Source organism: Dendrobates tinctorius, unplaced genomic scaffold (genome assembly GCF_039654945.1).
Source record: "Dendrobates tinctorius isolate UK_male_01 unplaced genomic scaffold, ASM3965494v1 ptg000097l, whole genome shotgun sequence".
NCBI lineage: Eukaryota > Metazoa > Chordata > Amphibia > Anura > Dendrobatidae > Dendrobates > Dendrobates tinctorius.
The window spans coordinates 10326686-10341557 of record NW_027361765.1 but is presented as its reverse complement, the minus strand read 5'-3'; the positions used below and the strand labels follow the sequence as shown (position 1 = coordinate 10341557).

At 39.9% G+C, this 14872-nt stretch overlaps 1 protein-coding gene across 2 annotated transcripts in view; it reads left to right on the top strand.

Moving 5' to 3' along the window:
• The window catches only part of TRPM1 (transient receptor potential cation channel subfamily M member 1), a 337343-nt gene that overhangs the window by 205477 nt on the left and 116994 nt on the right, over positions 1 to 14872 (top strand). For both annotated transcript variants that reach the window (XM_073586898.1, XM_073586897.1), the window contains exons 14-17: positions 761 to 901; positions 1148 to 1177; positions 8935 to 9224; positions 11674 to 11902. In XM_073586898.1, coding sequence (XP_073442999.1) covers positions 761 to 901; positions 1148 to 1177; positions 8935 to 9224; positions 11674 to 11902 — 690 coding nt within the window. The remainder of the gene's footprint in view (positions 1 to 760; positions 902 to 1147; positions 1178 to 8934; positions 9225 to 11673; positions 11903 to 14872) is intronic.

Below are 14872 nucleotides of genomic sequence, written 5' to 3'. Positions count from 1 at the left end.
TTATATAACACTAGATGGAGGCCCGATGCTATCGCATCGGGAGGGCACAGTGCTCTGCACGCAGGATTTCCGTTTCAAACAGAGAGATATACTCACCTTCCGATGGCCCCCGATCTCCTCTCCATGCTCCTGGCATCTTCTGGTCCCAGTAATGATTAGCACGAAGGACCGGAGATGACGTCACTCTCGCAAGAGCGCGACGTAATCAGCGGTCTTTCGCGCAAAGCATTACTGGGACCGGAAGATGCCGGGCGCGTGGTGAGAGGAGGGAAAGAGTCCGGGGGCCGTCGGAAGGTGAGTATATCACTATTTTTTATTTTAATTCTATTTTTTACAGGTTTGTGGGACCCAGGGCCTGGAGGGGAGTCTCCTCTCCTCCGGACCCTGGGTACCATCCGCACATTGAGCGCTGCGTCAGTCATCTCTCGGCTGTGTCGCCGCTGACCTCCCTGCGGCAGGAGATGACCCGTGACGTAGCGGTGGCGTGCATCATTCGAATGCCGCGCTAATTCACTGCCGGACTGCACCTGTCGCTGATTGGTCGCGCACGGCCGCAACTAATTAGCAATACAGGATTTCCGTTACAGACAGACAGAATTAGACGATTATATAGTAGATGTTTAACTCCTTCTTGATAAAGCTAGCCTCATCAGCTAAACAAATTTTCATTTTTAGACTAGTACATATATTAAATGTCATATATTTAAAAAATAGCTTTAACGTGATATTAATTTTTGATAAATATTTTTTTTCTGGACAGGGTAACCTTCCACCAGATTATCATGTCAGTTTGATTGACATTGGCCTTGTACTGGAGTACCTCATGGGCGGGGCATACCGCTGTCACTACACCAGAAAGAACTTCAGAACCCTCTACAATAATTTATTTGGACCAAAAAGGGTAATGTTAAATGCTACTTTGGATTTCCTGATTAGTCATTCAAAATTGACATCTGTAGAACCAAAAGTTTCACAGGACATTAGTTATTTACGGGAAAGGAATTATGTATTAGAAGAGATATATTTGCTGTGTTGTCTACTAGTGATATTGCCTCTCTCTTTAGATCTGATATATCTCATTATTTATTATAATTAACATGAGCTTAACAAGAATTATTGAAGAATGAATATCTGTTGTTCTCCACAGCCAAAAGCCCTCAAACTCTTAGGAATGGAGGTAAGTGTGTAATTGCCTGTTTCTCTGGTTTTCTGCTCTCTACATATATTGTCTGTCATGCAATATTATTTTGATGTTTTTTTTTGCTTTAGTACTAATTAATACCACAAAATTTCAACAAAAAGTATTGTAGTGCAAACATGGAAACTGCTTCCAGTTTAGACTTCCATATATCATGGACTGATAAGCACAGTCAATGACCCCTGGGGTAGAGGTACTACAGCAGAGATGAGGGCAAAGTCTTGCTTTATTTTATAATAGTAAGTGAACTTTTAAAGCCATACATGAGTTAATATGTGGAGTAATTTCAATATACTAATCTGCACCTCCTGGGTGGAACAAGATAGTCCTGTCTAGATCTAAATCTGGTATTGTCATAGATAAGTAAAGCTACAAATCACTTCTCAGAGTTGTTGAGCATCCCAAAAGATGCATTATAAATAAAGATTATGTCTTTGTGGTTTGGAAAACCTGCTCAATAGTATTTTCAGGTATAAAATTGCAGACACTTTAATGTTACAAACAAAATTTGTTTTATGGATATTTCTAAGAGTAAAATATCAAATGTTATGAAAACCTTTATATAAACTACCACTTATCTATAGGGTCTACAGAGGTGGCAATCACTCTTGGGACCTGGTTTCAAAGATATGGGCAGTTACCCATTGGTGCAAACTATGCATGCACACAGGGGCCCAAGAGGCAAAGGAGCCACTTGTACCTCCTAAGCAGCAAACAGCTTCTGTCACAGGTAGATTATATGGTTACAAAGGCCCAACATACTGTTCTTGCACAGGGGCCCTCTTCTGTCTATGTCTGTCCATGGTCAGAGGAGATCCACAAATTACTTTGTCACATAGGAAGATTCCAGTATTATAAACGGCACATGGTAAGCGAGGGGAACCTGTTTTCTCTTCCTCAGATTTAGATAGGCCTACAAGCAGGTCAGTTGTGGGAAATTTGCTTTCCCTGCATCCATCCTCCCCTATTACTGAAATAGATAGGACTAAATCCTTGACTTTAGCTAACTATTCTACTGTAACTATTGCTAACATTTCAAATAGATATGTTCTAACTATGACTAATAATTTTTTCATGATCCAACTGTGATCAGGGGGCCCGTCCTACAATGCAAAAAATGTATAATGTAGATCATTACATTGTATTTGATCAAGATGAAATCCAAATATTTCTTACCTGAATAATAAATTCACATTTTACCTTACCCTTTGTACATTGACTTGGAGCTTCCTCATTGTTTTTTCCTTAGGACCATACATCACTTTGATCACTCCCTGCCTCTTGTCCCTTTACTGCTTCCTGTAGTAATGGCCTCTCCTTCCTATCTCTATCCAAGTGATTCAGTAACTGTAGAACATCCGTATGTCCAGCAGTAAAACGAAGACATTTACATTTACCGAGGTGACAGTCTCTGTTTCATGTGTTGTCTTGAGTAAGAGAAACATTTATTCCAGTGCTTATAAACAGTATATCATTCTTATGGTATGTGCACACATTTAGCTTTTAGATCAGGTTTTTTTGCTGCAAAAATGAGTGTTGGCAGGAAAAACAGTACATAAAATGTGAATTTTTGCATTTTCCTTGTGTCTTTTTCATTTATTTAAATGAGTGAAAAATAATGCCAAAAAAATGGACACGCTACAGATTGAAAACTCTTTGAAGGTACAAATCTGCAAGGAAAAATAATCAGCATCTGAATGAGATTTGTCTAGTAGTCATATTTTTTGCTGGTACTGTAAAATGCTGCATCTTTTCTGTGGCAAAAAACACACAGAAAAAAACAAGGAAAAGGAAAATATGCAGCATGTCAACAAAAGCTGACTTTTTTTGAACAAAGTCTAAAAAAAAATTAATACACTGTATATAGAGTTATGGCCGACAGTGTTTGCAGCTTTGAAATTGTTCCAGAAAATGAAGCATTTCTCCAAGAAAATTATTTCAATTACACATGTTTTGTTGTACACATGTTAATTTCATTTTTGTGTATTGAAACAATGAGAAAAAAAGGCAAATTGGACATTATTTTGCACAAAACTTCCCAAATGGGCATGACAAAATTGTTGGCACCTTTTCAAAATCAATGGTAAATAACTTTGTTTCAAGCATGTGATGCTTGTTCAAACTCATCTGTGGCAAGTAACAGGTGAGGCAATTTTGAAAATCACACATGAAACCAGAAGATAAAGGGAAAAGTTGACTTAATCTTTGCAATGTGTGTCTGTGTGTGTCACACTAAGCATGAAGAACAGAAAGAGGACAGGAAAACTGAATGAGGACTTGAGAACTAAAATTATTGAACAATATCAACAATCTCAAGGTTACAAGTTCATTTTCAGACATCTTAATTTCCCATTGCCCATGGTGTGCAACATAATCAAGAAATTTACAACCCATGACACTGTAGCTAATTTACCTGGACTTGGACAGCAGAGAAAAATTTATGAAAGGTTGCAATGCAGGATAGTCGTGATGGTGGATAAGCAGCCTCAATCAAGTTCCAAAGAATTTCAAGAATTTCAAGCGGTCCTGCAGGCTTAGGGTGCATCAGTGTCAGCGTTAACTATCGATCAACATTTGAATTAAATTAAACACTATGGCAGGAGACCCAGGAAGGAACCCACTGCTGACACATAGACATAAAAAGCTAGACTGCAGTTTTCCAAAATGTACATAAGTAATAATCCTTCTGGGAAAGTGTCTTGTGGAGAGATGAGACAAAGATAGAGCTTTTTGGTAAAGCGCAACATTGTACTGTTTACCGAAAACTGAATGAGGTCTACAAAGAAAAGAACACAGTCCGTACAGTCAAATATAGTGGAGGGTCAAAGATGTTTTGTGGTTGTTTTGCTGCTTCTTGCACTGAGTGCCTTGACCGTGTGCAAGGCATCATGAAATCTGAAGATTACCAAAGGATTTCGGGTCACAACGTAGTTTTCAGTCTCAGAAAGCTGAGTTTGCTTTCTAAGTCATGGGTCTTACAGCAGGACAATGACCACAAACATATTTCAAGAAGCACCCTGAAATGAATAGAAGCAAAGAACAGCAGAGTCCGGAAGTGGCCAGCAATGAGTCCAGATCTAAATCCCATTGAACACCTGTGGAGAGATATTACAATTGCTGTTGTGAGAAGGCACCCTTCAAATATGAAAGACCTGGTGCAGTTTGCTAAAGAGTGGTCCAAAATTACAATAGAAAGGTGTAAGAGCGTGTTGATGGTTATAGGAGGCATTGATGGAAGTTATTTATTCCAAAAGGTGTGCAAGCAAATATTAAGTTAAGGGTGCCCGGCCCATTTTTAGGGTTTTGTGTGAAATTATGTTCAATTTGTCTTTTTCTCAATTTTTTTTGTGTTGTTCCATACACACAAAGGATATAAATATGTATTTTCTGGGAGAAATGCTTCATTCTCTGAAACAATTTCAAGGGTGCCAACACTTTGTCCCTGACTGTATATATATATATATACACAGTGAGGAAAATAAGTATTTGATACACTGCCGATTTTGCAAGCTTTCCCACCTAATAAGAATGGACAGGTCTGTAATTTTTATTACAGGCACACTTCAACTGTGAGAGACAGACTCTTAAAAAAATTTCAGAAAATCACCTTGTACAGTTGTGGCCAAAAGTATTGACACCCCTGCAATTCTGTCAGATAATACTCAGTTTTTTCCTGAAAATGATTGCAAACACAAATTCTTTGGTATTATCTTCATTTAATTTGTCTTAAATGAAAAAAACACAAAAAGAATTGTCCTAAAGCCAAATTGGATATAATTCCACACCAAACATAAAAAGAGGGTGGACAAATGTATTGGCACTGTTCGAAAAATCATGTGATGCTTCTCTAATTTGTGTAATTAACAGCACCTGTAACTTACCTGTGGCACCTAACAGGTGTTGGCAATAACTAAATCACACTTGCAGCCAGTTGACATGGATTAAAGTTGACTCAACCTCTGTCCTGTGTCTCCTTGTGTGTACCACATTGAGCATGGAGAAAAAAAGAAGACCAAAGAACTATCTGAGGACTTGAGAAACCAAATTGTGAGGAAGCATGAGCAATCTCAAGGCTACAAGTCCATCTCCAAAGACCTGAATGTTCCTGTGTCTACCGTGCGCAGTGTCATCAAGAAGTTTAAAGCCCATGGCACTGTGGCTAACCTCCCTAGATGTGGACGGAAAAGAAAAAATGACAAGAGATTTAAACGCAAGATTGTGCGGATGTTGGATAAAGAACCTCGACTAACATCCAAACAAGTTAAAGCTGCCCTGTAGTCCGAGGGTACAACAGTATCAACCCGTACTATCCGTCGGCGTCTGAATGAAAAGGGACTGTATGGTAGGAGACCCAGGAAGACCCCACTTCTAACCCGAGACATAAAAAAACCAGGCTGGAGTTTGCCAAAACTTACCTGAAAAGCCTAAAACGTTTTGGAAGAATGTTCTCTGGTCAGATGAGACAAAAGTAGAGCTTTTTGGGCAAAGGCATCAACATAGAGTTTACAGTAGAAAAAAGAGGCATTCAAAGAAAAGAACATGGTCCCTACAGTCAAACATGGCGGAGGTTCCCTGATGTTTTGGGGTTGCTTTGCTGCCTCTGGCACTGGACTGCTTGACCGTGTGCATGGCATTATGAAGTCTGAAGACTACCAACAAATTTTGCAGCATAATGTAGGGCCCAGTGTGAGAAAGCTGAGTCTCCCTCAGAGGTCATGGGTCTTCCAGCAGGACAATGACCCAAAACAAACTTCAAAAAGCACTAGAAAATGGTTTGAGAGAAAGCACTGGAGACTTATAAGGTGGCCAGCAATGAGTCCAGACCTGAATCCCATAGAACACCTGTGGAGAGATCTAAAAATGGCAGTTTGGAGAAGGCACCCTTCAAATATCAGGGACCTGGAGCAGTTTGCCAAAGAAGAATGGTCTAAAATTCCAGCAGAGCATAGTAAGAAACTCATTGATGGTTCCCAGAAGCGGTTGGTCTCAGTTATTTTGGCTATAGATTGTGCAACCAAGTATTAGGCTGAGGGTGCCAATGCTTTTGTCTGGCCCATTTTTTGGAGTTTTGTGTGAAATGATCAATGTTTTGCTTTTTGCTTCATTCTCTTTTGTGTTTTTTCATTTAAGACAAATTAAATGAAGATAATAATACCAAACAATTTGTGTTTGCAATCATTTTCAGGAAGAAACTGAGCATTATCTGACAGAATTTCAGGGGTGTCAATACTTTTGGCCACAACTGTATGATACAATTTTACATACTTAAATTGCATGTTATTGCCTGTATTAGGCTGGAGTCACGCTTAACGTATAAAAATACAGTCCATTTTCTATGGACCAGAATCGCAGAAATGTTCCCTGAACAGTGATTTGTATGTCATCCATGTGCAATGCGAGGATGCGATTTTCTCACATCTAAGCATCCGTGTGACATCCGTATGGCGAGATTTTCTCGCCAGCTTGCAAAATGGACATATAGTGGATCCATGGCCTCAAATATTTTCGTATAAACATATATACAGTATATATATATATGTGTGTGTGTTAGTGAGACACATATATATATATATATATATATATTTATATGTCATACAGAAGTAGATAGCAGAACAGCCGATAATTCAATTGTCGGCTTCGGTAAAATCATTACAAAACCCAACAGGATATGAGACATGGTTTACATATAGTAAACCATTGCATATCCATTAGATTTATATATGTCCCTTACTAATAATGTTAGTAGTGTGTGTGTTAAATTTTGGAGCAGTAGGTGATAAATTAAAGGATTAATTCACAGAAAAAAACTTGCGTGGGCTCCCTGTATACTATGAGTTATTTTTAATGGTTTCAACACTCCAATTAATTAATACCAACTATTGATACGGTTACAATCTACTGTATATATATATATATATATATATATATAGTCTCATCTCTTTGATCCTTCCTAGAAGGTAATTGACTTGTTCAACCAGATGGTCAAATTGTCCAAGCAGAGCAAAAGTTATTACACTTATCTACCAAAGGACCTTTGTTGCCATAATTAGATTGGGTGTGTAAACGTTCCCAAGGATGTTATCTGGTGAATTCTCATCTATTTGGTTTCAGGGGACTTTCTCATTAGCATTCAAGGATAGATCAAAGCTTTTTAACTAAAGGCCCTTTTACATTTAGCGATGCACCAGCGATCCAACCAGCGATCCGACCTGGTCAGGATCGCTGGTGCATCGCTAAATGATCGCTAGTGAGCTTTCATACAGAAAGATCTCACAGCGATGCAGCAGCGACGCAGCGCACGATACTTACCATTCACACACAGCGATCCTGCGTCCTCCCGCCCACCTCCACGCGTCGCTGGACGTCACAGCAGGAAGCCCAGCAGGAAGCGCCCGACGAGAAATGGAGCCGGACATTCTCGCGCGATCAGCGATGGACAGCGGGGGAGCCGGTCGCTGGTAAGTATCACACATAGTGATATCACTAGCAATATCGCTATAACGTCACAAAACCAGTGACGTTTTAGCGATATTGCTAGCGATATCGCTTAGTGTAAAACCCCCTTAAGACACATTTGGATGCTTTTGGGGATATAAAAAGGGGACTGATTAGCAGAGGGGGAGGGAGAGACAGAGGGCAGAGGGGAGATGATTGGACCAGAGGAGGACATGGAGATGAGAAAGAGATGGACCTGAATTCTACCTGAATAATGTAATGTATGTTTAATTCACGTGTATATTTATTGTTTATACTGTTTATTATTTGATCTTATCACTTATTAAGTAAATCAATTTAGTAAATTCAATTCTTGTGTGAGCATTTTCTTAATCATTACAATCCATTGAAACCCTTACAATACACTCCCTCACAATTTTCTCTGCCAGAGAGGGCAAGCCAATGACTGAGGGCAGAAATTAATAGCCTAGAGAGGGACAATTTTTTGGGCCCCCCAGGCTAAAAAAAATCTGCCCCTAGCCACCCCAGAAAAGGCGCATCTGTAAGGTGTGCCAATTCCGGCACTTACCCTCTCTCTTCCCATTGCCCTGTTGCGGGTGGCATATGGGGTAATAAGGGATGTTACCCTGCTATTGTAAGGTGACATTAAGCCTGGTTAATAATGGAGAGGTGTCAATAAGACACCTATCCATTATTAATCCACTAGTCTGAAAGGGTAAAAAAACACACACACATTAAGAATAAATTATTTTAATGAAATAAGTAAACACACATTTTTTCCATCTTTATTTAGCTCCCAATCCAATCAAAGCCATCGTTCTCCTGTAAAAAATCCAAAATAATAAAGCAACAATATCCCATACCTGTCCGCCGTAGAGTCAAGTTCCACACTGCAATCCATCTCAAGGGGTTAAATAGTTTGCAACGGTGCTAATGCGACCAGCCCGGCTGTAAACTACGGAGGAATGAAGGAAAAGCTGCCTGTGCAGCCTCCCCGCCTGACCGGAGATGAACTGATTAGCGTGGGAAAGTTTCTGAACATTTTCCCACGCTGTCAGTTCACCGCGGGTCAGGCGGGGAGTCAGCGCAGCCTAAGTGATGTCAGCGGTAGAGATTTTCTGTCCATACATGCTGTTGATCTGGTTAACAGCATGTATGGACAGAAAATCCTAGTTTTCCCATTCGCACCTACTCAGAACTATTATAATATTAATTTAATAGAAACCTTTTAATGCAATTTGTAGAGTTCCCAGTAATTAACTATACATGAATAACTTTAGGATGACGAACCTCCAACTAAAGGGAAGAAAAAGAAGAAAAAAAAAGAGGAAGAAATAGACATTGATGTGGATGATCCAGAAGTTAGTCGATTCCAATACCCCTTCCATGAACTTATGGTCTGGGCTGTACTTTTAAAAAGGCAAAAGATGGCTCTCTTTCTGTGGCAGCGTGGAGAAGAAACCATGGCAAAAGCACTGGTAGCATGCAAACTATACAAATCAATGGCTCATGAGTCCTCTGAAAGTGAACTCGTAGATGACATTTCCCAAGACCTGGACAACAATTCAAAGTCAGTTTCTTGTATCTTTTTATGTTTTTTTAATAGCTTTAATATTTCTATTGCATTGCATCTGTTTTTTGTCCAGTTGGGATATATTTTGCCTCTTTTTCATTTGCACCTAATTATTATTTTAGGCCTCATTCACAAGTCGGTGTTTAAACACATACAGAAAAAATGGTACCAATGTCATTGTCAGTTGTTTGGATCAGTGTGTCATCAGTATGCGGTCCGTGTGTCCATATTTCCCATCATTGTGTCATCTGTATTTTCCATGGATGGATAAATCAATAAATTACAAAACTTCTCCTATCTTTTGCAATGTTAAACACAGACATCACAAAGACTGTACGCTGATGTCATCTTTGTGCTGAACGTGTTTTTTACGGATGCATAGACTTGTATCGGCACTTTTCACCCGTGATATCAAAAAATGGACATGTGAATAGCATCATGGACTATAATGAGTGCATGTTGCATCCATTAAAAAAAAAGGGGTTACAACATACAGTGGGGCAAAAAAGTATTTAGTCAGTCAGCAATAGTGCAAGTTCCACCACTTAAAAAGATGAGAGGCGTCTGTAATTTACATCATAGGTAGACCTCAACTATGGGAGAAAAACTGAGAAAAAAAAATCCAGAAAATCACATTGTCTGGTATTTTTTCATTTTATTTGCATATTATGGTGGAAAATAAGTATTTGGTCAGAAACAAGCAATCAAGATTTCTGGCTCTCACAGACCTGTAACTTCTTCTTTAAGAGTCTCCTCTTTCCTCCACTCATTACCTGTAGTAATGGCACCTGTTTAAACTTGTTATCAGTATAAAAAGACACCTGTGCACACCCTCAAACAGTCTGACTCCAAACTCCACTATGGTGAAGACCAAAGAGCTGTCAAAGGACACCAGAAACAAAATTGTAGCCCTGCACCAGGCTGGGAAGACTGAATCTGCAATAGCCAACCAGCTTGGAGTGAAGAAATCAACTGTGGGAGCAATAATTAGAAAATGGAAGACATACAAGACCACTGATAATCTCCCTCGATCTGGTGCTCCACGCAAAATCCCACCCCGTGGGGTCAGAATGATCACAAGAACGGTGAGCAAAAATCCCAGAACCACACGGGGGGACCTAGTGAATGAACTGCAGAGAGCTGGGACCAATGTAACAAGGCCTACCATAAGTAACACACTACGCCACCATGGACTCAGATCCTGCAGTGCCAGACGTGTCCCACTGCTTAAGCCTGTACATGTCCGGGCCCGTCTGAAGTTTGCTAGAGAGCATTTGGATGATCCAGAGGATTTTTGGGAGAATGTCCTATGGTCTGATGAAACCAAACTGGAACTGTTTGGTAGAAACACAACTTGTCGTGTTTGGAGGAAAAAGAATACTGAGTTGCATCCATCAAACACCATACCTACTGTAAAGCATGGTGGTGGAAACATCATGCTTTGGGGCTGTTTCTCTGCAAAGGGGCCAGGACGACTGATCCGGGTACATGAAAGAATGAATGGGGCCATGTATCGTGAGATTTTGAGTGCAAACCTCCTTCCATCAGCAAGGGCATTGAATATGAAATGTGGCTGGGTCTTTCAACATGACAATGATCCAAAGCACACCGCCAGGGCAACGAAGGAGTGGCTTCGTAAGAAGCATTTCAAGGTCCTGGAGTGGCCTAGCCAGTCTCCAGATCTCAACCCTATAGAAAACCTTTGGAGGGAGTTGAAAGTCCGTGTTGCCAAGCGAAAAGCCAAAAACATCACTGCTCTAGAGGAGATCTGCATGGAGGAATGGGCCAACATACCAACAACAGTGTGTGGCAACCTTGTGAAGACTTACAGAAAACGTTTGACCTCTGTCATTGCCAACAAAGGATATATCACAAAGTATTGAGATGAAATTTTGTTTCTGACCAAATACTTATTTTCCACCATAATATGCAAATAAAATGAAAAAAAAACAGACAATGTGATTTTCTGGATTTTTTTTTCTCAGTTTGTCTCCCATAGTTGAGGTCTACCTATGATGTAAATTACAGACGCCTCTCATCTTTTTAAGTGGTGGAACTTGCACTATTGCTGACTGACTAAATACTTTTTTGCCCCACTGTATATCACAGACGAGTGAATAAGGCCTTACTTTGCACCTTTTTTAAAGTCTATTTTGGATGTGCTTGCTTTTTATTTCCTACGTTCACCATTGTGAGTAGAGTTTGGGGTTTACAGATGTTTCTGCCCCCCCACCCATGAGTGATTTTATGTATATTATATATTTTGTCACAAGTTTTGCTCCATTTTCGTGAAATGTGTCTTTTTGTGCTAAAAAGTTACAAAGCAAGTAAAAGAAAAAACTAAAGAACGTGCAAAATACTGCAAGTATGTTTTTAGGGAAATATATCCTAAGTTTGGCTTGTGATGGTGACACATTTAGACATATTATACTTTGTTTTTCATTAGGGATTTTGGTCAGCTGGCTGTGGAGCTTTTGGACCAGTCCTATAAACATGATGAGCAGGTTGCCATGAAATTATTGACTTATGAACTTAAAAATTGGAGTAATTCTACTTGTCTGAAACTAGCTGTGGCTGCCAAACATCGGGACTTTATAGCACACACATGCAGCCAGATGTTACTGACAGATATGTGGATGGGGCGTCTGCGCATGAGGAAGAATCCAGGTCTTAAGGTAATGTGTTACTTATTTACAAACATTAATGAGATAATTTTTTCCTGTTGCTTATATAGCACTAACATTTGTCACAAAATTGTACAAAATTTGTCACTATTCACAACAGTCCCTGTCCTGGATGTAAATATATTCCTATTCTAATATACCTACGTGAGACATAAATAAGCACATTAGGGCCAACAGTTTTTATAGTAAGGAAAAAATCCAGAGCACATAAAGGAAATGCACGCCAACATGGGAAGAACATAGAAACTACATGCAGATCTTGTATTTGTTCATAGAATCATAGAATAGTAGAATTTGGAGGGACCTCAAGGGTCATCGTGTCCAACCACCTGTTCAATGCAGGATTCACTAAACCATCTCAGACAGATGTCTATCCAGCTTCTGTTTGAAGCCTTCCATTGAAGGAGAACTCACCACCTCTTGTGGCAGGCTGTTCCACTCATTGATCACAATAACTGTTGAATTTTTTTTTCTAATATCTAATCTGTGTCTCCTCCCTTTCAGTTTCATTCCATTGCTTCTAGTCTTTCCTTGTGCAAATGAGAATAAAGATGATCCTTCTACAATGTGACAACCCTTCAGATATTTGTAAACAGCTATTAAGTCTCCTCTTAGCCTTTTTGCAAGCTAAACATTCCCAGATCATTTAACTGTTCCTTTTAGGATATACTTTGCAGTCCGCTCAACATCCTAGTGCTCTTCTCTGAACTTGCTCTAGTATTTCAATGTCAATTTTTAAAATGTAGTGCCCAGAACTGGACACAGTATTCCAGATGAGGCCTGACCGAGGAGGAGTAGAAGGGGATAATTACTTCATGAGATCTAGACTCTGTGCTTCTCAGGTCAGCCGGGTACTCCGTGCAGCTTCAGTGACATCAGTGGTAGACAGTGAGGCTGTGCGGAGTCCATGCTGACCTGAGGTGAACTCAGGAGCGTGGGAAAACATTCAGAAGCTTTCCCACGCTTATTAGTTCATCTCCGGTCAGGCGGGGCGCCTGCACAGACATGATTCCATTCATCCTGCAGTGGCTTACAGCGGGGCCGGTAGCATTAGCACTGGTCCCTGTTGTAAACTAGTCAACCCCTCAACCCCTTGTGATGGATTGCAGCCGGGGACCTGACTGAACGGCGGAGAGGAATGTATATTGTTGTTTTTTTATTTAATTTTTTTACAGGACAACAAGGGATTCAGTTGGATTAGCAGAATAATAAATTTGGTCAAAAATATTGTGTAATTATTTAATTAAAATAATTTTTAATTAATGTGTGTGTGTCTTTAACCCTTTACTACTATAGGATTAATAATGGAAAGGTGTCTTATTGACACCTATCCATTTATTAACCCGGTTTAATGTCACCTTTCAATAGCAAGGTGACATTAACCCATTATTAACTCATGAGCCACCACTAAAGGCAATGGGAAGAGAGGCTAAGTGCCAGAAAAGGCGCATCTTATAGATGCACCTATTCTGGGGTGGCTGGGGCAGATTTTTTTTAACCGGGGGGCCCAAAACTAGGCTCTTAATCCCTCACTAGGCTATTAATATCTGCCCTCACTCACTGGCTTTCCCTCTGTGGTGGAGAAAATACCGCAGGAGCCAACGCAATTTTTTTAAACAAATATACCCTTTAAATTAACACCTACATGTCCCAAATTTTACACACATACACTTATCTAATTATTAGTCAAAGACATAAAAAATAAATGAAATGGTTTACTGTATGTAAACCATGTGTCATTTCATGTTGGATTTTGTAATGATTTTAAAGAAGCCGACAATTGAGTTAGCGGCTATTATGCTATGAAGAACACTATGAAATATATATATGTGTCTCAATGACATGTATATATATATATATATATATATATATTCTATGTGTATATATCTATTCTTTCTATTCTTTATTACACATGTCAGTGTGATTTTACTGTATCGCGCACTGAATTGCCGTCTTTTGTTAAAGGACACCAGTGCGTATTTCTCGCAAGTCACACGTCTGGTCCGTGTGTAATCCGTACTTTTCTCACCCCCATAGACTTGCATTGGCGTTTTACGGGCTAATACGGTGACAATCGCAGCATGCTGCGATTTTCTCAGTGCGTATAATACGGCCGAGAAGAAATCGGCTGATGGGAGCTGCCCCATAGATTTGTTTAATCTATTGGGACGAGTGCTATGTGATTTTTTCTTGCATAGCACTCGTCCATATTTCTTGCTAGTGTGACTCTGACCTTAAACAAATAATCATGGTGGTGATGGTGGTTTGTGCAACTAATGCCCATTCGTAAAATAGCAGTATGAACATAAAGAAAACAGTCTCTACTAATGATAATGGGGCAAGTAATTATTTACAAACAATAAGAAATTGGTGTTCAGGTTTACCCTTACAGTTGAAGATTGACTCATACATGCAGACAGGCAGATCTCTGTGGGACAGTTATTTCATTAAATCATTGTATTCATTCCTTTGCGATGAGCTATGCTTCTGATCTGAGATAGGTTTTCCTGATAGAGGTGCAATAGGAATCTTCCTAATATGAAGGATGTCAGCTCACCTCTTTTATTGGTCCCTTCTAGACCCAGAAGTCAGGGGAAGAAAACTCCTTTTCCTGCCATCTGCCTTCCTCTTCTTATTCCTCTAACATACTTGTGGACCACTTACACATGACTGAATTCTTACAATCTCACAGGAGTTAGCTCCTCGAACCCTCATGTGACTCTTACAGCTGCAGTCATTGGCTGACTACTCAGGGGAGTTTGTTCCAGCCTCCAACTCAAAAATATTTCCAGAATTCGTCCCTTCCTCAGCCCTCAATCTACTAAAACTTTTGTACATGCCCTCATCATCTCCCGCCTTTACTACTGCAACACTCTCCTCTGTGGCCTCCCTGCTAACTCTCTTGCACCACTTCAGTCTGTCCTCAACTCTGCTGCCCGACTAATCCACCTCTCTCCTCGC